Genomic DNA, 20,843 nt, shown 5'->3' with positions numbered 1-20,843 from the left:
GCCGCCGCCTCCTGCCGGTCCCTTGCTCTCGCGGCTTATTGCGCCTTTTGGCGAAACTCTAGTGTGCAAGCCACAGGGATTTTTTTTGTTTGCGCTGCAGCGCCAGCAGACCAGCATTGCCCCGCGTCGGCGAACAAACACCTTCCACAGAGTGCATGCTTGACCCTGCGCAGCGCCCTGACCACACGCGCCCAGAAGACGAGGCTGAGAAGATCTTCCACCTCGTGCTCGAGCTGACCAACCCAGAGCAGCGCGAGGCGGCGCTGCTCGAGCTGAGCAAGCGGCGGGAGACCTTCATCGACCTGGCGCCCATCCTGTGGCACTCCTTCGGCACCATCTCGGCGCTGCTGCAGGAGATCGTCGCCATCTACCCGCTGCTGTCGCCGCCGTCGCTCACCGCGCAGGCCTCGAATCGCGTCTGTAACGCGCTGGCGCTGCTGCAGTGCGTCGCGTCGCACCCAGAGACGCGGACGCTCTTCCTGAACGCGCACATCCCGCTCTTCCTCTACCCCTTCCTCAACACCATCTCCAAGACGCGCCCCTTTGAGTACCTCCGCCTGACCTCGCTGGGCGTCATCGGCGCGCTCGTCAAGGCGCGCCCTCGGCGCAGCCGTGCAGCCGCGCGCCACACCGCCGCCTAGCGTCTCTCCCCCGCGGCGCGCACGCAGCCGCGCACGCACGCCGCCGCCGCTGGCGCGCCAGAAGCGCCAGAAGCGCCGCACGCGCGCCAGAAGCGGATCATTCCCCCGCGCCCCCGCGTCAGAGGCCCCTCGCCACCGCGCCAGCGTGCAGGAGACCCTCTCCCCCCCCGCGCGTGCGCAGGTGGACGACCCGGACGTCATCAACTTTCTCCTGTCGACAGAGATCATCCCGCTCTGCCTGCGCATCATGGAGACCGGAGCCGCTCCCTAGACGCTGAATCACAGATATGTGTCCTCCGACTGTCGCTCGAGAGGACATGTACCCGGCCTGCCTCCCGCCGTATTCGCTGTATTCGTGTCCCTCGCATACGCCGGCTGCCTCCCGCACCGGTGCCGCATCCCCTTGACTCTGGCGTATTCGCACAGGCTCCGAGCTCTCAAAGACGGTGGCAACCTTCATCGTCCAAAAGATCCTACTCGACGAGACGGGCCTCGCCTACATCTGCGCGACTGCAGAGCGATTCTACGCCGTCTCGACTGTCCTGGGCGCGCGCCGCCCCGACGTCCCCGCGCCGCGACACACGCCTCCCTTGTCCCGCGCTGCCGCTGCGCGCCGAACTGCCGCCGCCACGCTGCCACCCTACCGTCCCCCTCGCGCCGCAGGCAACCTGGTGGGCTCGCTCGTCGACCAGCCCTCGGCGCGGCTGCTCAAGCACATCGTGCGGTGCTACTTGCGGCTGTCCGACAACCCGCGCGCGAGAGAGGCGCTGCGGCAGTGCCTGCCGGACGTGCTGCGCGACGCAACCTTTAGCGCCTGCCTCAAGGACGACGTCACCACCAAACGGTGGCTGACGCAGCTGCTCTTCAACATCACAGAATCGACGCAGCACGTGCAGTAGAGCCGACAGCCGAGTGGCGCGCGGGCCGTTGACGACTTGAGAGAGACGCGGGGGGTGTGTATGTGTACGTCCTACCCCTACATGTGAAAAACCAGAGGTACAAGGTAGACAAAGCGCCCCACCTGCTCGCCGCCGCCTCGGCGGCCTCCATCATCCTCGTCAAGCGCTGAGCTCACGGCGGCGGCGCTGTGGAAGGTCGCAGACTCCCTCGTATCTTCTCTACACACACCTCCCCGCGCACCTCCTTCGCCCGGATTCCTCTTCTTCCTCTCTCTTCGCCCCCTCACTCCTTTCCTTTCCCAAGGTCGCCCGCCGGCTGCGGCTCTCGACCGGCGACCTCGCAGAGCTCGCGGTGGTCCTGCGGGTCGGCTCGAGCAGCCGCGAGGTGGGTCGGCCGGCGGCCCTGCTCCGAGCCCTCCTCCCGAGCCCTCTGTGACGCGTCCATGAGGAGCCCCTACTCTAGGACCCGGCCGGCGCCTTCTCCTTCTCGCCCGCCGCAGACAAGCGCGGGCCGCGGCGCCGGCCCTGCGCCGTGGAACATCTCGACGGTCGCGCTCGAGCTGAGTCCGGGCGACGGCGAGAGAGGGAGGGGCGGCGGCCAGTCGGGCGGAGAGGCGGAGGCCTCCCCCCAGCCAGGCTCGCCAGCCGCGCAGCAGCCGCGCACCCCCGCCGCCGCGCCGCTGCGAGCGGTGGCGCTGCCGATGGCGCCGGCGGTGCAGCCGAGCGCCGAGCGGTGGGGCGCTGCCGATACCACCACTGACCCCGCCTCAGAGCCAGCAGACATAGGGCCCCAGAGAGGGAGCGTCACCCAACAATGTGGTGTGATGTGCATCATATCAGAGAGAGCAGTCAGCGAGCATGGAGAGAGAGAGGGGCGGAGGCTGGAGCGGCGTCCCCCCGCGCGGCCGGCGCGCACCTCTTCCTCGAGTGTCGATCTTAGGGCCCCGCGGCCCGAGGTGTGCATAAACCAGACACCACTATGTTATATCATAGGATATAACATACTGAGATACCAGGCTCTTCCCTGGCTTATCAGCTATCAAGAAACCGTCTGATTTATAGGAGGAGGAGCTCTGTATTCTGCTTTTTCGACACATCCCACAGAAAACATCCGGGCCATGGGAATATCGGTCCAGACACTCTGGGTTCTGGTTTTTCGAGGTGTGAACGATCTCCCCGTGGAGGGGTCATTCCGGCGGAATGACCCTTCATTAACTAATCGGATTCCGAATGGGTCGAACGGGAGTACTAAGACAGCAGCATGTTCTGGGTGGGAGGAACCCTTGGGGGGAACCGTTTTATCGCTCCAGGAGCACTTGGAGCACTTGGAGTGCAGTCGGTAACCTCACATCCATCCAGCTGGTTGTAGAGCAGATCCATCAGCTGCGTCGCGTTCTCCACGATGAGCACCTCCGGGTACCGCCCTCGCCACTGCCCCCTCGCAACGATCCGCGCGATCTGCTGTACTCTAGCTCGGGCAGTCTCCATCTCCCGCCAGATCGCCTGCCACCACCAGATGTTCTTCTCCCTCTGCTTCGCCCGCCACTTGCTCGCCGCTGCGCGCCGCGCCGCCGCTGCACGGTGGTTAACGAGGTCGGCCTCCGCCTGGGCGCTCAGAGCCTCTGCCCCAGGCTCCTCCATCGGCTGAGCCAGCGTGTCCCCGTTGGTCGCCCCTGCAAACGGCCGCCGGTTCCACATCAGCCAAGGCATCGCCCTGAGTCGGGCGCCCGCACTCGTCTGGATCTCCGAGAGGAGCTGCAGCGGAGCCCACTCCCCCCTCCCCCGCGCCGCATCAACAAACTCCCGCCAGAAGACCGGGCCGACCCCGCCTCGGCGGTCGGCAAAGGCTTGCGCCCTATGGAAGAACATGTGCAGGCCACCCGATGCCACCTCGAGCGACGTGTCCGTCCATCTGCCGTGATCCTCCGCTCTGCCGCGCTGCTCTGCCTCCGCCCGAGCTCGTCCAAAGACATCGCCGTATGCCCGTCCCAAGCGCACCGCCGTCTCCTCGTCGTCGACGGCCGCCGCCGCCAACTTGATTTGGACCCACCCGATCGCCACGAGACGCGACGACAGTAGCAGGAAGTTGGCGAGAACATCGCGGCCCTCCTCCTCCCAGATCATCCCCTCGGGGTGGAACGCCTGAGCCAGCCGCCGTTCCCATGAGCGCGTCTCCGTGGAGTCTGCCGCCTGCCACAGTAGTGGGCACGTCTTGTCGCCAACCTCGGCGTCGACGGTCACGCCACCGTTAAAGTGGGTCAGGTACGTCGTTGAAAGGCCGCCCCCGCGTAGTATGCCCGCCACGTCACCGGCGCCGGGCACGCTGAAGTCGACGACGGCGGAGTCGGCCGAGATAGTGAGGACGAAGACCGCATCCTCGTTCACGTCAAGTGACGCCGCCACGTCTCGTCGGAAGGCGGCGGCAAACGCGTCGCGCGAGGTGGCGGTGACCTCGTGGGCGAGGCTCAATGTCACCGTCGCCTCGCTCGCCGGCGCCGGGATCTTTGGTGCAGCTTCTCGGTCGCAGGCCCTCCCCAGGTCGGCCATCAAGGCCTGGAGCTGAGCGAAGGTGCCCGCGTAGATCCCGTCCGTGAGGCCGTGTTTCGCCTTCCACATCCGGTGCTCCACCAATGGCTCGAGAATGCCGTTATCTGTCGACGCCAGATCCGGTAGGGCCTGTCGCCCCCATTCCAGCAGGTCGGCGATGGCGTCGCACATTCGCAGCCCGAGCGACGGCGCCGGCCTCTCCGAGCTCGCCGGGTTCGCGATGACGCCCGCCAGCATGGGTTGGAGCACCGGTGCCAGCCCGAAGATGACGTCGCGCACCAGCTCCTCCTCGCCCGTGGGGAGGTCCAGGGTGGGCGCGGTTGCCACACATTATGGTTTCTGGTTTCTGGTTTCTGCTCCGAAAGCGAGGTTGGCGGCGCGCCGCGCTGCCACGCACTTTTGTGGCTCACGGGAGGGAGGCCTGCGATGCGGTCGAGTCCGCCAGGCTGCCGCGATCCCGAGCGGAAACGCCGTGGCAGCCAACATGGCTGCCTCGTGCATCGGACGCCGACCGGCGGGGCCGTTGCTTGTCATGCCCAAGCCCTGAAAGGCTGAGCTGTGAAAGGCAGGCAGGCGTTGTGCGAGTGTTTTGAGTACCTATCACCTATCAATACAGTGTTTGGATCTACTCTGTTGGATACAGAAAGAAGCTCTATCACAACGTCGGCGGAGCGGCCAATGCGCGCGGCGATCTTGAGGGCACCACCAGGAGCTGGCAAGGCCTCATCGCACGCTACCACACGTGCCGATCCGTGCCGAGAATTACCCGCACCCAGAAAACAGATCCCAGAAAAAACAGAGCGCGCCGCAGAAACCGACCGACCCCTGGGTTTTCGGCTATGGGAAACCGCCATGGAAAACCGCAGCAGAAACCCTATGGGAAACCGAGGTCTGGTGTCTGCTTTGTGCACGAATGCGCGGCCCGCTGTGCGCTCACAGGGGAGATGGTGGCATGTACGTAAAAAGGAAGAGCAGTCACAAACGCGCATCAAGCGTCGCGCGCATCCGCGGCCAAACTGAGTTAATATAGGCATACGGCTTCATGAACTTTTGAGCACCGCCTCACCCTCACAGGTGCTCAGCCCTGCTGAGCCGTGAGCGCCCCCCCTGCCCGCGCGTGGCTGAATCAACTTACACCAGGGCAATGCAGCCGATCCGCCCCGCCCCCATCGGCGCCACCGTCTCCCACGCATTCAGCGCCGGATCGTACCGTTCGACTGAGCTGAGGCTGCCGACACGGGAGTCGCCGCCCACAGCGTACAGCTTGCCGTCAAGCACCGCTACCGCGAACTCGTCTCGAGCCGTCGACATCGGCGCCACCTCCTCCCACGCATCCAACGCCGGATCGTACCGCTCGACTGAGCTGAGCGAGCCATCGTCGAACCCGCCGATAGCATACAGCTTGCCGTCGAGCACCGCCATGCCGGGATCGTGACGCCCCGTCCCCATCGGCGCCACCGCCTCCCACGCATTCGTAGACGCGTTGTACCGCTCGACCGAGGTGAGGCGATCGTCGTAGCCCTCAGAACCAGCAGCGTACAGCTTGCCGTCGAGCACCGCCGCGCCGGGGGTGTGCCGCGCCGCCGCCATCGGCGCCACCGCCTCCCACGCATCCAACGCCGGGTCGTACCGCTCCACCGAACTAAGGTCTACTTCGTTGTGGCCTCCCACAGCGTACAGCGTGCCGTCGAGGACCGCGACGGCGTGGTCATACCGCGCCTCTTCCATCGGCGCCACCGCCTCCCACGACTTCGTGGCCAGGTCGTACCGCTCCACCGAGCTGAGGACGCCGTCAGCCTCACTATGGCCGCCTGCCGCGTAGAGCTTGCCATCGAGCACCGCCATGCGGACATCTGTTCGTGCCGTCGGCATCGGCGCCACAGCTTCCTCCTCCCACGCGTTCGTTGACGGGTCGTACCGCTCCACCGAGCGACAAACTCGTCGCCGTTGTCGAGGCCGCCGAACACGACCAGGCGCGGCCTCTCGCGCCTCGCCAGCGTCTCCTTCCAGCCGCGGCGCCACGCGCGGCACGTCCCCTTGACGGCGTGCGCCTTGGTCGGCAGCTGGGCGAGGATGTGCGGGGCGAGGTCCGGCGAGAGGAGGACCTTGGAGAGGATCCACTCGGGCTGCTCCACGAGCCGTGCGGCGTGCTCCTCCGCCACGCGCAGCGCGGCGTCGCTCGCGCCCGCCTGCGCCTCGATGATGGCGCACAGCTCCGCTCGCGAGAGGCCCGAGACGCGCGCGCCGATGCGGTGGGAGGCCATCGGGTCAAGGGCAGCGAGGCAACGCACGCGCCGGCTGCAGCAGGTAGAAGCGAGCGAATTCTTTTGAGAGAGAGTTGTTTTGTTTAAATTCTTTTGCAGCGGAGCGACGTCTTTTCTTTTTATTCTTGCGGACGCGTTTTCTTTTTATTTTGGCATCTCTTTTTGTCTGAGAAAACCCAGAGGATTCGCTCGCAAGGGTGTGCGGGACGGCTCTCGCGGTGGCCGCGGCCCGGTCGGTGGCAGGCAAGGTGTCCCGTTGACGCGCGATCGATGACAGCGGTCCCACCGATCAGACGAACTGCCGATGGCCGATGTCCCCGATCGCCGATGCACTGCGTGGCGGAGGTTTTATTTTTGCCAACCGTTTTAAAACGAACAGTTTTCTTCCTCACACTCACACACCCCAGCAGACAGCCATAGTCTGAGGGTTAGGTTTCTGGAGCCTCGGGTGCTTTTACGCTTTTGATCGGGTCAGGGGAGAGTGCGACTTTTACCACTTTGGTCGTCTCGGAGCGCCCAACTTTTAGCATGTTTCAAAAATTTCTTCGGCGCTGCGCGCCGCGGGTGCAGCAAGTACTAGCTATCCCTATCGTCCCGCAACGGCAAAGTAGTTCCCGCACACTATGGCTAAAAAAATGCTGCCGCTCGCCCCTCGAAAGCGCCCGCCGGTGTGTCTGTGTGTCCAAACATGTAGCGCTACAAGTTTGTGACACATAAGGACGCATCCTCCCACAACACTTCACCCGCTGGCTTGGTTGCAGCTGCCGAGGTACCATCTGCCGGCTTGGGGGGGCTAGTGGCATTCGCCGGAGAGTAGAATGTCCAAAATTTTCGCGCGCCTGCGGCGGCGCGACTTTTACCATTTTGCCCCGGGCGGGCCCACTTTTGTCGTTTTGCCCCAAATCTACGGCTAGCCGTGCTTTTAGCGTTTTGACCCAAATCGGCCGAACTTTTAGGATACCCTCAGACTATGCAGACAGCACACACACACACACACACACACACACACACACACACACACACACACACACACACACACACACACACACACACACACACACACACACACACACAGCTCGGTCAGCCGCGACAGTACTCTTCGAGGTCCATGCACAGGCGGTGCGAGGCCATTATCAGTATCGTGAGTAACGTCGCCGCTGCTGCCGCGAGGCCGTGCCCACTGCCGCACGCCACACCCACCCCTGCCGAGAGCCAGATGGCACTAGCGGTGGTCAGCCCCTTAATGTAGTCGCGTGGCCCACCCCTGCGACTGTGCGTCTCTGCGTCGTCTCGCGCACGGATTACGCCCGCTCCCAAGAAGCCGACGCCGCTTGCGATCTGCGCGGCGGCACGCGCGCCACCGTCAGCCCACGTCGACTTCCCCACGCCAGTGAAGAGAGCGGCGCCCATCGCTACGAGGCTCATCGTCCTCATCCCGGCGGGTCGACCGGCCAGAATCCGCTCAACGCCGATGAGGGAGCCCAGCACCGCTGCCTGCAGCATGTTCCACGAGAGGCGAGCGTCATCCTCAAACCAGCCTCCGCGAAGTCGCAGTGCGCCTGCCAGGCGGCTTTGTCCAGTAGTGGGCCTGGACCTGTGCGTGGCGGCATGATCCAGCCCGCTCAACTCACGATGCCCGGCGGCGACGCCAGCGCGAAACGCCGGGCGGGTTTGGTGCGCCTCCACGGCCGCAACGCCGATGAGCACAAGCGCGTGAAGCATGTGTGTGTGACGCTGTTGGCCACGCGACCGTTTGGATCGCTCAGGATTGGATTCGGCTCCTTGCGTCGGCAGGGGCCTACTAGCCCGGGGGTTGGGCTCCTTGCATCGGCAGGGGCCTACCACCGGGGATTGGGCTCCTTGCGTCGGCAGGGGCCTACTACCCCGGGGATTGGGCTCCTTGCGTCGGCAGGGGCCTACTACCCAGGGGATTGGGCTCCTTGCGTCGGCAGGGGCCTACCGCCGGGGATTGGGCTCCTTGCGTCGGCAGGGGCCTACTACCCAGGAGATTGGGCTCCTTGCGTCGGCAGGGGCCTACTACCCCGGGTATGTCGTATCAGCTATCACGAACAGACCTTGTTATTGAGAAGAAAATACGCCACCACCCAAAGGCATCAACCCCGGGTTGCGAAATCGCACGACAGCACAGCGACAGTCAGACACGCAACACGGGTGTCCAAGAGGAAGGGACTGGCGCGCACTGGCACAGAACAGGCCTAAGAAAACGCGGACACCCATAGGAAGGGATATGGAGGAGCGTCGCCGCGTGTGGGCGAGGAGGGGCCTCCTGCCCTCGAGCCTGCCCCGCCCAGCGCGAGGCCGAGCCCCTGCTTGGCGACCACGGCGAGGAGCGGCAGCAGCAGCAGCGAGACGAGCACGGCCCCGCTCAGAGAGGAGCCCCTCGCCGCCGGCGCAGCCTCCTCCTCCTCCTCCTCCACCACCACCGACGGCCTCCTCCTCCTCCTCTCTCTCCTCCTCACACTCCTCTTCCTCTTCCTCCTCTCCTCCGCCTCCGCCTCCGCCTCCGCCTCCGCCTCCGCCTCCGCCTCCGCCTCCGCCTCCGCCTCCGCCTCCGCCTCCGCCTCCGCCTCCGCCTCCGCCTCCGCCTCCGCCTCCGCCTCCGCCGCCGCCTCCGCCTCCGCCTCCGCCTCCGCCTCCGCCGCCGCCGCCTCCGCCTCCGCCTCCGCCTCCGCCGCCGCCGCCGCCGCCGCCTCCGCCTCCGCCGCCGCCGCCGCCGCCGCCGCCGCCGCCGCCGCCGCCGCCTCCGCCGCCTCCTTCCCCGCCGCGGTGCCCACCCGGACTGCGGCCGACTCCACGGCTGAACCGCCCGCCGCGCCGTCCGCCGCCGCCTTCGCCTCGCTCTCTTCGATCTTCGGCAGGACGGCCACCCTCTCCAGGTAGGTCTGCCGCGCACTGGCCGACCGCAAGCCGTCCCACTCGTAGAACGGAACACTGATCACCCGCCAGCCGGCCGCCGCGAGGAGGCGCCGCTTGAGAAGCGTGTGCCCGTTGGGTTTGCGCACACCCCGGCCGTCGGGCAGCAGGAAGTGAGAGGGGCCGTCCACCTCGACCGCGAGGCGTGAAGAGGGCAGCGCCAGGTCGAGCGAGTAGCCGGTGCGCGGCTCGGGATGCTCCTCCTCGAAGCCGTGCTGGACGGCGGCGAGGGCAATCGCGACGGAGCGCTGGAAGCGCGAGATCGTAACTTCGGTGTCTTGCATGGCGGCACAGCAGAGCTTGCGCTGGGACTCGGAGAGGAGGTGCTGCTGCCCGTCTGCTCCTCGCTCAAGGGAGAGCCAGAGCTGCCACTGGTGCAGCTGAGAGCGGTGCACGACGCCCCACCTCGACGGATCCCGCGCGAGCGAGTCGCTGATCACGCGCGAGCAGTCGGCAAGCAGCGCCTGGTGATAATAGTCGGCCGTCGCATACGCCCACACCGTGTTGGACAGGTTCTGAGGGTTGAAGCCAGCCAGCTCGCCGCGCACCGCCACCTCCGCCACTGCCGCGTACAGCGCGTCCGCAGCCACGCCCGCCGTCGCATACGCCCACACCGTGTTGGACAGGTCCTGAGGGTTGAAGCCAGCCAGCCCGCCGCGCACCGCCGCCTCCGCCACCGCCGCGTACAGCGCGTCCGCAGCCACGCCCGCCGTCGCATACGCCCACACCGTGTTGGCCAGCTCCTGAGGCTTGAAGCCAGCCAGCCCGCCGCGCGCCGCTGCCTCCGCCACCGCCGCGAACAGCGCGTCTGCAGCCATGCCCGCCGTCGCATACGCCCACACCGTGTTGGCCAGGTTCTGAGGGTTGAAGCTGGCCAGCCCACCGCGCACCGCCGCCTCCGCCACCGCCGCGTACAGCGCGTCTGCAGCCACGCCCGCCTTCGCATACGCCCACACCGTGTTGGCCAGCTCCTGAGGCTTGAAGCTGGCCAGCCCGCCGCGCACCGCCGCCTCCGCCACCGCCGCGTACAGCGCGTCTGCAGCCACGCCCGCCGTCGCATACGCCCACACCGTGTTTGACAGGTTCTGAGGGTTGAAGCGAGCCAGCCCACCGCGCATCACCGCCTCCGCCACTGCCTCGTACAGCGCGTCTGCAGCCACGCCCGCCTTCGCATACGCCCACACCGTGTTGGCCAGCCCCTGCGGGGGTTGAAGCTGGCCAGCCCGCCGCGCACCGCCGCCTCCGCCACCGCCGCGTACAGCGCGTCTGCAGCTTCGCCCGCCGTCGCATACGCCCACACCGTGTTGGCCAGGTTCTGAGGCGTAAAGCCAGCCAGCCCGCCGCGCACCGCCGCCTCCGCCACCACCTCGTAGAGCGCGTCTGCAGCCACGCCCGCCGTCGCAAACGCCCACACCGTGATGGCCAGCCCCTGAGGGTTGAAGTGATCCAGCCCGCCGCGCATCACCGCCTCCGCCACTGCCTCGTACAGCGCGTCTGCAGCCACGCCCGCCTTCGCATACGCCCACACTATGTTGGCCATGTCCTGAGGCTTGAAGCTGGCCAGCCCGCCGCGCACCGCCGCCTCCGCCACCGCCGCGTACAGCGCGTCTGCAGCCACGCCCGCCGTCGCATACGCCCACACCGTGTTGGCCAGCTCCTGAGGCTTGAAGTCAGCCAGCCTGCCGCGCACCGCCGCCTCCGCCACCGCCTCGTAGAGCGCGTCTGCAGCCACGCCCGCCGTCGCATACGCCCACACCGTGTTGGCCAGCCCCTGCGGGGGTTGAAGCTGGCCAGCCCGCCGCGCACCGCCGCCTCCGCCACCGCCGCGTACAGCGCGTCTGCAGCTTCGCCCGCCGTCGCATACGCCCACACCGTGTTGGCCAGGTTCTGAGGCGTAAAGCCAGCCAGCCCGCCGCGCACCGCCGCCTCCGCCACCACCTCGTAGAGCGCGTCTGCAGCCACGCCCGCCGTCGCAAACGCCCACACCGTGATGGCCAGCTCCTGAGGCTTGAAGCCAGCCAGCCCGCCGCGCATCACCGCCTCCGCCACTGCCTCGTACAGCGCGTCTGCAGCCACGCCCGCCTTCGCATACGCCCACACTATGTTGGCCAGGTTCTGAGGGTTGAAGCCAGCCAGCCCACCGCGCACCGCCGCCTCCGCCACCGCCGCGTACAGCGCGTCTGCAGCCACGCCCGCCGTCGCATACGCCCACACCGTGTTGGCCAGCTCCTGAGGCTTGAAGCTGGCCAGCCCGCCGCGCACCGCCGCCTCCGCCACCGCCGCGTACAGCGCGTCTGCAGCCACGCCCGCCGTCGCATACGCCCACACCGTGTTTGACAGGTTCTGAGGGTTGAAGCGAGCCAGCCCACCGCGCATCACCGCCTCCGCCACTGCCTCGTACAGCGCGTCTGCAGCCACGCCCGCCTTCGCATACGCCCACACCGTGTTGGCCAGCTCCTGAGGCTTGAAGCTGGCCAGCCCGCCGCGCACCGCCGCCTCCGCCACCGCCGCGTACAGCGCGTCTGCAGCCACGCCCGCCTTCGCATACGCCCACACTATGTTGGCCAGGTCCTGAGGCTTGAAGCCGGCCAGCCCGCCGCGCACCGCCGCCTCCGCCACCACCTCGTAGAGCGCGTCTGCAGCCACGCCCGCCGTCGCAAACGCCCACACCGTGATGGCCAGCCCCTGAGGGTTGAAGTGATCCAGCCCGCCGCGCATCACCGCCTCCGCCACTGCCTCGTACAGCGCGTCTGCAGCCACGCCCGCCTTCGCATACGCCCACACTATGTTGGCCATGTCCTGAGGCTTGAAGCTGGCCAGCCCGCCGCGCACCGCCGCCTCCGCCACCGCCGCGTACAGCGCGTCTGCAGCCACGCCCGCCGTCGCATACGCCCACACCGTGTTGGCCAGCTCCTGAGGCTTGAAGTCAGCCAGCCTGCCGCGCACCGCCGCCTCCGCCACCGCCTCGTAGAGCGCGTCTGCAGCCACGCCCGCCGTCGCATACGCCCACACCGTGTTGGCCAGCCCCTGCGGGTTGAAGCTGGCCAGCCCGCCGCGCACCGCCGCCTCCGCCACCGCCGCGTACAGCGCGTCTGCAGCTTCGCCCGCCGTCGCATACGCCCACACCGTGTTGGCCAGGTTCTGAGGCGTAAAGCCAGCCAGCCCGCCGCGCACCGCCGCCTCCGCCACCGCCGCGTAGAGCGGGCGCACCACCCTCGATCGCAGGCCCGTGCACTTGGCGACGCCGTGAGCTATATTCGCCAGTGCTCTTGCATTGCACGACAGGACGAGGTCGACCGTGCGCTGCACCAGCCGCTCCAGCTGCTCCTCCTGCCGACGCTCGATGCGCTGCTTGCCCAGTTTGTTCCACAGGTTCGCAGCGTGGATGTGGTCTATGCTCGCGCTGTGGGCGGCAAAGAGCGCGAGCAGCTCGTCGGCGTCGCGGGCACGCGAGATGTGGGCGTTGAGCTGCGCGCCATTGAGCTGACCGCCGGCATTAGAGCTCTGTCTCTCGGCGCGCGATCGGTCTCTCTTCAATTTGACCGACCCATCAGTTGGAGGGGGTGCAGCACCAGGCGCTGTTCACATAAACGCACAACCCCGTATCACTAGATCCGAGTAGAGGGGGCGTGCTGCAGTTAAGGGGAAACCTGGTACGCGGGGCTAACCCTCGGAGAGTATTCTCGTATTGCTAGCTCCGAGTAGAGGGTGCGTTCTGCTGCTAGGGGAACCCCGGAGCGCGGTGCTATCCCTCGGAGACCCGTGTTATGGCCCTGCGAACGCGCACCCCCGGGGCTAGGGCTCTCTAGCCCGTAACCCGATACGAGACCCGTGTTATGGCCCTGCGACCGCGCACCCCCCTAGGGGTCAGGGCTCTCTAGCCCGTAGCCCGATGCCGATCATCCGGCCCGCTGGGTGCGCTTCTGAGCTCCCCGGCCCTGGATGTGAGGTTACCGACTGCACTCCAAGTGCTCCAAGGGCCCCGAAATTGCACAGTGACAGTCAGACATGCAACACGGGGTCCCAGGGAAGGCAAGCTGTTCACCCGTTCCTTTACCCCATGTATGTATCTTTGTACGCAGGTGAAGAACAGAGCGGCTTGGGCGAGCTCCGGCATGTGACCGGACGAGGTAGGTGGGATCCCAGCCACCCGCTCCTGCCATGGAATATGCCTCCAACCTCCGCCGTGCAGACACGATCCAGCAGTTTGGCTGCCACCACCTCACCGAATAACTCCCCTCCCCCCCCCCCCCCGACGTACCACCCCGCGGCTTTGAGCTCCATCTAGTTCGAACCCCGGCGGAACCCCAGCAGCTCGAGCGCGGCCTCCAGCGCGTCCGCGAGCGGCGCCTCGCCGATCGGCTGCCCATCGATCCGCACGCTCTCTGTTAGGCTCTCGCGACGTTAGGCGATCGACAGGGTTGTTTGTGCGCCGCAGATGCTCTCCTCCTCCGCGACAACCAAGGTCGGCGCACGGCGGGCGGTGACGGCGGCAGCCATGCCGGCGCGCGAGCCGCTCATACACACATCCCAATCCGTGGGGGGAAATTGAATGCTTCTTTCGCACGACACTGTGTTAGTGCCAGTGTCGTGCGAGCGAGTTGCACTTGGAGCACTTGGTTGCGTTGTACTTCTTTCGCACCCTGTTGTTCCGCTGCTGAGCCACAGCCATCAGAGGGTTGTGCCGATCGCCTCAGCCGCCGCCGGCCGCCGATGGATTCGCCCTACTGCCCCTCGCATGCGCCCTTCTTCGGCTTCGTCGGCGCCGCCCTCGCGCTGATCTTCGGGAACATGGGGGCTGCGTGCGCCGCCGCCCCCGGCCCGGTCGCAGACAGCCTGTACGGCGAATGGCGATGTGTGACCGATCGGGCGCCGCCGCAGGTACGGGACGTGGAAGTCGGCCGTCGGCCTCGCCACCATCTCCAAACTGCCGCGCCACAAGGCGCGCCCGCCCGCCCTCTTGCCTTCCTAGCGCACGCGGCGCTGACGCAGAAGCGGAGCGCACAGCTGGCGGCCCCCCCCTCCGTCGCCGCCCCACCGCCGCCGTGCTGCGGGCCGCGCAGGTGCAAACCGAGATGGTGATGAAGTCCATCATGCCCGTCATCCTCTCTGGTGTCTGCGGTGCGCTCAGTCCCGCTGCCGCCCGCTGCTGCGCTCTCTGCCCGCCGCCGCACCATTCTCTGCCTGCGCCGCGTGCGCGCCGCGTGGTGTTGACGGCGTGATCCGCCTCGCGCTCACCCACCGCCGCCGCCTCGCGCCAGGCATCTTTGGCCTCATCATCGCGGTGATCATCGCCACCAACATCACCACGCCAAAGGACGGCACGTCCACCTACTCGCTCTTCTCCGGCTACGCCCACCTCGGCTCGGGGCTGACGGTCGGGCTGAGCAACCTGGCGACCGGCCTGGCCATGGGCATGGCGGGCGAGATTGGCGTGCAGGATTCCGCGCGGCAGCCCAAGCTCTACATTGGCATGGTGCGCCTCCTCGCAACGACCTCCCATGACGCTGCACCCATTGACACTACTCCCTCACCGTCCGCTGCTCCGTCGCCGCCGCCGCCCTCGCCGCCGCCCTCGCCGCCGCCTTGACCGCCGCCTTCACCGCCCTCGCCCTCGCCGCCGCCTTCACCACCGCCGCCCTCGCTGAAGCCCTCGCCGCCGCCGCCCTCACCACCCCGCCCTCGCCCCCGCCGCGCCGCCCATTCGCCCCCGCCGCCCATTTGCCCATTGCGCCTGTGCTCTCAGGTGCTCATTTGGTCCTTTGGGTCCGCCCTCGGCCTCTACGGGCTGATCGTCGCGCTCATCATCGCCGTCAAGGACGGCAGCGCGATGTGCGGCTGCCTGCTCGGCGAGGATGGCCAGGTCACCTGCACCGACCTGTGAGGCACCGCGGCTCGCGAGCTCAGTTATCATCAGCACAGGGCGACGGGGCGGCGGCGGCGGCGGCGGCGGCGGCGGCGGCGCGCTGCGACACGCCCCCCCCAGCCACGCCGAGGGCCGTCGCCTGCGGGGCGCCGCGCTCTCGGCATTGGGTCGGCCCCTCGTCTGTGCATGGGCTGCGCGCCGGGCCGTTAGCACACTAGGGGCGCCAGCAGCCCGGGCACCTCGGTACATTTACTTGGCTTACGTCGGTGTGAGTCTTTACGTTTACTCTTGCACATTGAAAGTAAAATATCTTTTACTTCCAACACCCGGACGTTCCCAGCAGGGCGTGATGGCTGATGCGGGAAGTTGTTGGAAGGTTCTTGATTCTTGCACACATTGAAAAAGAAGAAAAACTGTTCGCAAGCAAAAAGGTAATTTTTTGGGAGCGGCAGGGGACAGGTCATGGCTCATGCAAAAGCCATAAATATATGCCATAAAACACGGGCCCTGACCGCGGTGTGACCGAAAAACGCGCGTACATCGGCACATTGATCATTGTCGGCCGATGGCGATGCGCGGCTCGCCGCCCACACCCCACGCGGTCCCTAGGTGTTATATAGCATAAACACCGTCCGTGCAGGGCTCCTAGGCCATCACTAGGTCCACAGTGGACGGACACACAGCCACAGCCGGCCCAGCGGGCTCCCGACCGGAGCCCGTCCGGAAGGCACAAACGGACACTCTACCGACCTCTACACCCCTAGACAACCCACTCCGACTAGCATACGGTGTCGGCCCGACCGCCCTGCGGCCCCAGCTACCAGCTGGCGCCGCTCGGCCCGGCTGGAGGCGCCTGGGGCGTCCAAAATCGCGGAGCCGGCGACGTCCTCCGGCCAGCAGCCGGATCGGGCGTCCGACCCGCCCCCAGCCCGCCCCCTCGGCGACCCGAGATGGTCTCCCCGACCCCCGAGGCTTGGCGCACCGCGGGAGGGGGGCAGCCCAGCCACCCTGCACCGCCCAGGCCGCCTCTGCGAGCCCAGGCGCGCCGTCGAGAGAGCGAGAGGTAGAGCGGCGCCTCGGCGCCGCTGGAATCGGGCTCGAGGCGGCCCTTTGTTTTCGGACCCAGCCAGGCTCGGACTGGACACCAGCGGCGGTAGAGCTCTATGGGGGGGGGGCAGTCATCAACCTCACATCCAGGGCCGGGGAGCCCCAAAGGCATAATGATTTCTTTTTCTCGCGATGTCTGCCCCGCGGCGCCGCCGCTCGCGCCGCCTCGCCGCCGCCACCACCGCCGCTCCCTCGCCAGACACGCCGCCACCCGCCCGCCTCCTCGACCTCCCCACGGACCTCCTCGTGCGCGCCCTCTCTCGCTGCGACCCCGCCGACATCGCTCGCGGCCGTCTCGCTGCTCTTCCACGCCTCGCTTGCGCTGGAGGGCATCCGCTTGTGGGCGCGAGAGCGCGGCTTCGAGCTGCCGGCGCAGCCAGAGGGCGAGAGCTGCGCCGTGCGGTGGCTGTGCTATTCGGCCATGCTGCGCGAGTCCAACCCGCCGGCGAGGGCTGCGGCAGGCAAAACGCACAGCCTCTTCATCGACGGTGAGGGGCGGCTCTCGTCGTGCGGCTCAGCGGATTACGAGCCAGGCCTTCTCGGTCACGGCGAGGGCGTGACGCGACTGGCGACGCCGACCCGCCTCCCTTCCCCGCTGGGCGGCGAGCGCGCCGTGAGCGTGTCGGCTGGAGGCCGCCACAACATCGCCCTCACCGCCGGCGGCAGTGTCTGGAGCTGGGGCGCTGGAGCCTATGGTCAGCTGGGCCACGGCGACGAGCAGAACCAGTGGCAGCCCAAGAAGGTCGAGGCCTTTGCTGGCCAGCGCGTCGTGGCTGTCTCGGCTGGAGGGGGCCACAGCCTCGCCCTCACCGCCGACGGCAGCGTCTGGAGCTGGGGCTACGGCTGGAATGGCCGGTTGGGCCACGGCGACCAGCAGGAGCAGCTGCAGCCGAAGAAGGTCGAGGCGTTTGATGGCCAGCGTGTCCTCGTTGTGTCGGCTGGAGGCCAGCACAACCTCGCCCTCACCGCCGACGGGGCCATGTGGAGCTGGGGCTGGGGAGGCTTTGGGCAGCTGGGCCACGGCGACCAGCAGGACCAGCTGCTGCCCAAGAAAGTCGAGGGCTTGGCTGGCCAGCGCGTCGTGGCTGTGTCGGCTGGAGGGGGCCACAGCCTCGCCCTCACTGCTGACGGAGCCGTCTGGAGCTGGGGCTGGGGAGGCTTTGGGCAGCTGGGCCACGGCGACGTGCAGAACCAGCTGCTGCCGAAGAAGACCGACGCCTTTGCGGACCAGCGCGTCGTCACTGTGTCGGCTGGAGCCTACCACAGCTTCGCCCTCACCGCCGACGGCGCCGTCTGGAGCTGGGGCTGGGGAGCCTTTGGCCAGCTGGGCCACGGCGACCAGCAGGAGCAGCTGCTGCCGAAGAAGGTCGAGGCCTTTGCTGGCCAGCGCGTCGTCGCTGTGTCGGCTGGAGAGCGGCACAGCCTCGCCCGCACCGCCGATGGCGCTGTCTTCACGTGGGGCAAGGGCGGGAGCGGCTGCCTAGGCCACGGAGAGGACCTATCGAACGAGCTGCTGCCCAAGAAGATCGAGGTGTGGGCGCCGGGGCGATGAGCGCAAGGGGGGAGTGCGAGGCGCGCAGCGAGGAGGGCCTGTCCACACATGCGCAGCGAGGAAGGGGAAACACCTTTTTCAGGCTGGGAGGGAGCTGGGAACGCAGGGGCGTGAGAGAGAGAGAATGGAGGAATAATTTTACGAAAAGGCTCCCTCGCAGAGTTCTCTCTCTTCCCTCGCACGACTCTCTGGCCTGCTGAAAGGGAGGGTGTGTGTAGAGGATGTAGAGTGTAGAGCGCTGTATGTAGAGCTGTAGAGATGTAGAGCGCTCTGGAGCGCTGTAGAGCTGTAGAGCTCTACATCCGCCGCGTGACGATGCGGGTGCGTTGTAGAGCGATGTAGAGCGCGATTTTGCTGTAGAGTTTGTTGTAGAGGCTCTATACAGCCAAACCGCCGGGAAGGCAGTGACTCAAAGATAGGTCGAGCCGCGCTAATGGGGTGTCTCTGAGCTTACTGGAGCTCTGATTGACAGCCCTGACTATCACTGACACACAGAGAGTCACTCTGACGGCACACAACACCCTATGACTGCGTCATGACCAGCCTGCCATGCGTCGCCGGTGCTGCATTCATCGCAGTGCTTCTTTAGCAGGCGGTGGACTGTCGGCTGCGAGGACGGTCGCATTTGCGCGAGGCGAGGCGATCATTCAGACGCGTTGCATGCGCCATGACTCGCGCCAGCGCGTGCGGGAGCTCCTGGCTGAGCGTTGAGTCCAGGCGAGTTGCGCTAGCCACTATCGCTACACCTAGCTAGCCGAGCTGACGCGCCGAGGCGCCGGCCAGTCGCAGCCGTGAGGCATGCCACAGCAGCAGAGGCACCTTCCACCCATTGGGCGGGCAGACAGAAGGCCAGGGCAGCACTGGCAAGTGCAACGCGCCTCATGTCGGAGAGCGACCGTGCCTCGTTCGCCGCTTATGATGTAGAGTTTGTTGTATAGAGATTTCACGTTGTAGAGCGCCTCTACATCGCTCTACAACGCACCCGCATCGTCACGCGGCGGATGTAGAGCTCTACAGCTCTACAGCGCTCCAGAGCGCTCTACATCTCTACAGCTTGAGCACCTGAGCACTGGATAGGGTCGATTCCGCATGGTACGGGACCCCTCGATCGTCTCGCCCTCCCTCACTGGTGTGCTCATCGGGGGGGGTCATAACAAACACGGTACAGGATCGAGGTGCACGCTGCCGAAGCTCTACAGCGCTCTACACTTCTACATCTTCTACACCCTCTCTTGAAATGGAGAGAGAGAGAAGGTCCTGTGTTTGTATCCGCTTCGCCTTTTGTTGTGAAATTCTCTCTTTGTTAGTGCCAGGGTGCCTGACTGTACAAGAGGAATGTCCCTTGACAGTGCAGTGAGGAGTTCAGGCCTGGGCCCGAGCCCCTAGGGCGACAAGACATGCGCAGGGGGCGGTGAAGCGCGGTGGGGGGGCGAAGTCGAAGACGAGGAGAAAGAGGCTGAGAGTAACTCCGCAGAGCCCGAAGTAACAAGGGGTCCCGTACCATGGTCCATGCGGAACCGACCCTATCCAGTGCTCAAGTGCTCAAGAAAAAAGAAATTAGAAAACAGAACCGTGTTTATTTTACGCCCCTTCCCTGCGAACGCGCACCCCCAGGGCTAGGGCTCTCTTGCCCGCAACCCGATGCCAATCATCCGGCCCGCTGGGTGCGCTTCTTAGCTCCCTGGCCCTGGATGTGCGGTTAATGACTGCACTCCAAGTGCTCCAAGTGCACACCACGCAACCCAAGGATGGGATCGGAGGACGGCACGCCGCCACCACAGACCAACGCAGCTAATTTCTCTTTTCGCCGCGGGGAAGGTGCTGAGGGAGCGAGGATATATCTTGCTAGCTCAGCGTGGGAGACTTTCTCTTTTCGCCGCGGAAGGTGCTGAGGGAGCGAGGATATATCTTGCTAGCTCAGCGTGGGAGACGTACTACGCGCGTATCCAAACCGCCCAGGTTTGTCCTGAGCGGCTCATGGAGTCGCGAACGGCGCCTGAGCGAGGTCGAAGGAACGCCTGCGCAGGGGCCGCAGGGCGGTCAGTGGTGGGGCGAGGCGGTGCCGGCCGCGGGCCGGGTGCAAGGCGCCGGCCTCGGCGCCGCCTCGGCGCGCCGCACGGGCGCGGGGCGCCTCTGAGCGGGCCCGAACTGAGGAACAATATTTGCTCTGCGGTGGTAGGTGGTGGTAGGTGGTGGGGTGGTTTGACTTTGCCGCGGGGGCAGAGGTCTTCTCTAGCTGTGCGCGGGTGTATTTCTTCTTTTTGCCGCAGGCCGAAAAGCCCCCACCTCCGAAAAACGGGGGGACACAGATGCGCTGCAGAGGCGCGCTCTGCGCGCTCGCCATCGTTGCCGCGCTCGGCGGCGCGGACGCGTCCCAGGCAGCCAGAGATCAAAAGTGGCTCGGCAAGCTGTCCACCAAAGCGCGCAACCTCCGCTCCGCTTTAGAGACCGCTCCGAGGCGCGATTTGTCCGAACACGAGGCGGTGCGTGCCAGTCTAGCGACCACGAGGCGCGATCGCATCGCTGCGCTGCTCCACCTCCCTATGTTCTTCCCACCACCGCAGGCGCTCTCGGAGGAGGAGGTGGAGCTGCTGAAGGAGGCGCGTGCCACAGCCCTGTTACCTGTGTCCGCACTCTCTCTCTCGGCAGCAGTCGGGCGACGAGCTCCGGTTTGGGCGTGGCTTGGACGCGAGAGCCGACCGCCGCCACCCGCCCCCCCCTTCGCCGCAGGAGGCGGAGGAGGAGATCATCATGCTAAAGTGGGCGACCGTCATCGGGATCGCTGCGCTCGGCGCAACCTTCATCCTCGGATTCCTGGCCGAGTCGATCCACGTGAGCTGGGCTCACCGCCCCACGCTCCCTCTCCCCCTCCGCCTCTTACGCGAGTGTACGCGGCGACGCCCTCTCCACCCCTCGCCTCACTTCCTCTCCCCTCGCTGCTGCTGTGTCTCCCCTCCTCCCCTCCTCCTCACCTCCTCCCTCCCTCCTCCCTCCTTCCGCCGCAGCTGCACTGGCTGCCAGAGGCTGCCATCG

At 66.6% G+C, this 20,843-nt stretch overlaps 5 protein-coding genes across 5 annotated transcripts; 3 read left to right on the top strand and 2 right to left on the bottom strand.

Moving 5' to 3' along the window:
* Positions 1–110: 110 nt before the first annotated feature.
* EMIHUDRAFT_414254 (hypothetical protein) lies at positions 111–1,638 on the top strand. The gene is made up of 4 exons (XM_005768239.1): positions 111–593; positions 823–898; positions 1,068–1,187; positions 1,305–1,638. The coding sequence occupies exons 1-4, from the start codon at positions 156–158 to the stop codon at positions 1,538–1,540; spliced, it is 870 nt and encodes a 289-aa protein (XP_005768296.1). The 5' UTR covers positions 111–155; the 3' UTR covers positions 1,541–1,638.
* A 335-nt stretch (positions 1,639–1,973) lies between these two features.
* On the top strand, positions 1,974–5,072 carry EMIHUDRAFT_445522 (hypothetical protein; the record flags this gene model as incomplete). The annotated part of the gene is made up of 2 exons (XM_005768238.1): positions 1,974–2,489; positions 5,008–5,072. Coding segments are annotated over exons 1-2 (570 nt in total), but the record flags the coding sequence as incomplete, so codon positions are not given.
* Positions 5,073–7,431: 2,359 nt separating this feature from the next.
* EMIHUDRAFT_245466 (hypothetical protein) lies at positions 7,432–8,073 on the bottom strand (the record flags this gene model as incomplete). Its single annotated transcript, XM_005768237.1, has 2 exons — positions 7,432–7,910; positions 7,983–8,073. The coding sequence occupies 2 exons, from the start codon at positions 8,071–8,073 to the stop codon at positions 7,432–7,434; spliced, it is 570 nt and encodes a 189-aa protein (XP_005768294.1).
* A 494-nt stretch (positions 8,074–8,567) lies between these two features.
* EMIHUDRAFT_245465 (hypothetical protein) lies at positions 8,568–9,569 on the bottom strand (the record flags this gene model as incomplete). Its single annotated transcript, XM_005768236.1, has 2 exons — positions 8,568–8,678; positions 9,147–9,569. The coding sequence occupies 2 exons, from the start codon at positions 9,567–9,569 to the stop codon at positions 8,568–8,570; spliced, it is 534 nt and encodes a 177-aa protein (XP_005768293.1).
* A 4,373-nt stretch (positions 9,570–13,942) lies between these two features.
* ATPVC2 (vacuolar H+-ATPase, subunit C) lies at positions 13,943–15,454 on the top strand. The gene is made up of 5 exons (XM_005768254.1): positions 13,943–14,087; positions 14,167–14,188; positions 14,349–14,406; positions 14,547–14,761; positions 15,032–15,454. The coding sequence occupies exons 1-5, from the start codon at positions 13,999–14,001 to the stop codon at positions 15,167–15,169; spliced, it is 522 nt and encodes a 173-aa protein (XP_005768311.1). The 5' UTR covers positions 13,943–13,998; the 3' UTR covers positions 15,170–15,454.
* Positions 15,455–20,843: the final 5,389 nt, after the last annotated feature.

Source organism: Emiliania huxleyi (assembly GCF_000372725.1).
Source record: "Emiliania huxleyi CCMP1516 unplaced genomic scaffold EMIHUscaffold_462, whole genome shotgun sequence".
In the NCBI taxonomy this organism is placed as follows: Eukaryota; Haptophyta; order Isochrysidales; family Noelaerhabdaceae; genus Emiliania; species Emiliania huxleyi.
Note: the sequence above shows the minus strand (reverse complement) of the source record. Positions and strands in the feature narration are given on the sequence as shown.

What these genes read in the sequence shown, in the direction of transcription:
- EMIHUDRAFT_414254 (XM_005768239.1), top strand. Translation starts at nt 156, where the DNA reads ATGCTTGACCCTGCGCAGCGCCCTGACCACACGCGCCCAGAAGACGAG. An exon ending in TCATCGGCGCGCTCGTCAAG is followed by an intron (nt 594 to 822) that starts GCGCGCCCTCGG and finishes GCGCGTGCGCAG; the next exon opens with GTGGACGACCCGGACGTCAT. An exon ending in CGCCGTCTCGACTGTCCTGG is followed by an intron (nt 1,188 to 1,304) that starts GCGCGCGCCGCC and finishes CTCGCGCCGCAG; the next exon opens with GCAACCTGGTGGGCTCGCTC.
- ATPVC2 (XM_005768254.1), top strand. Translation starts at nt 13,999, where the DNA reads ATGGATTCGCCCTACTGCCCCTCGCATGCGCCCTTCTTCGGCTTCGTC. An exon ending in ACGGGACGTGGAAGTCGGCC is followed by an intron (nt 14,189 to 14,348) that starts GTCGGCCTCGCC and finishes CGGGCCGCGCAG; the next exon opens with GTGCAAACCGAGATGGTGAT. An exon ending in CATCCTCTCTGGTGTCTGCG is followed by an intron (nt 14,407 to 14,546) that starts GTGCGCTCAGTC and finishes GCCTCGCGCCAG; the next exon opens with GCATCTTTGGCCTCATCATC.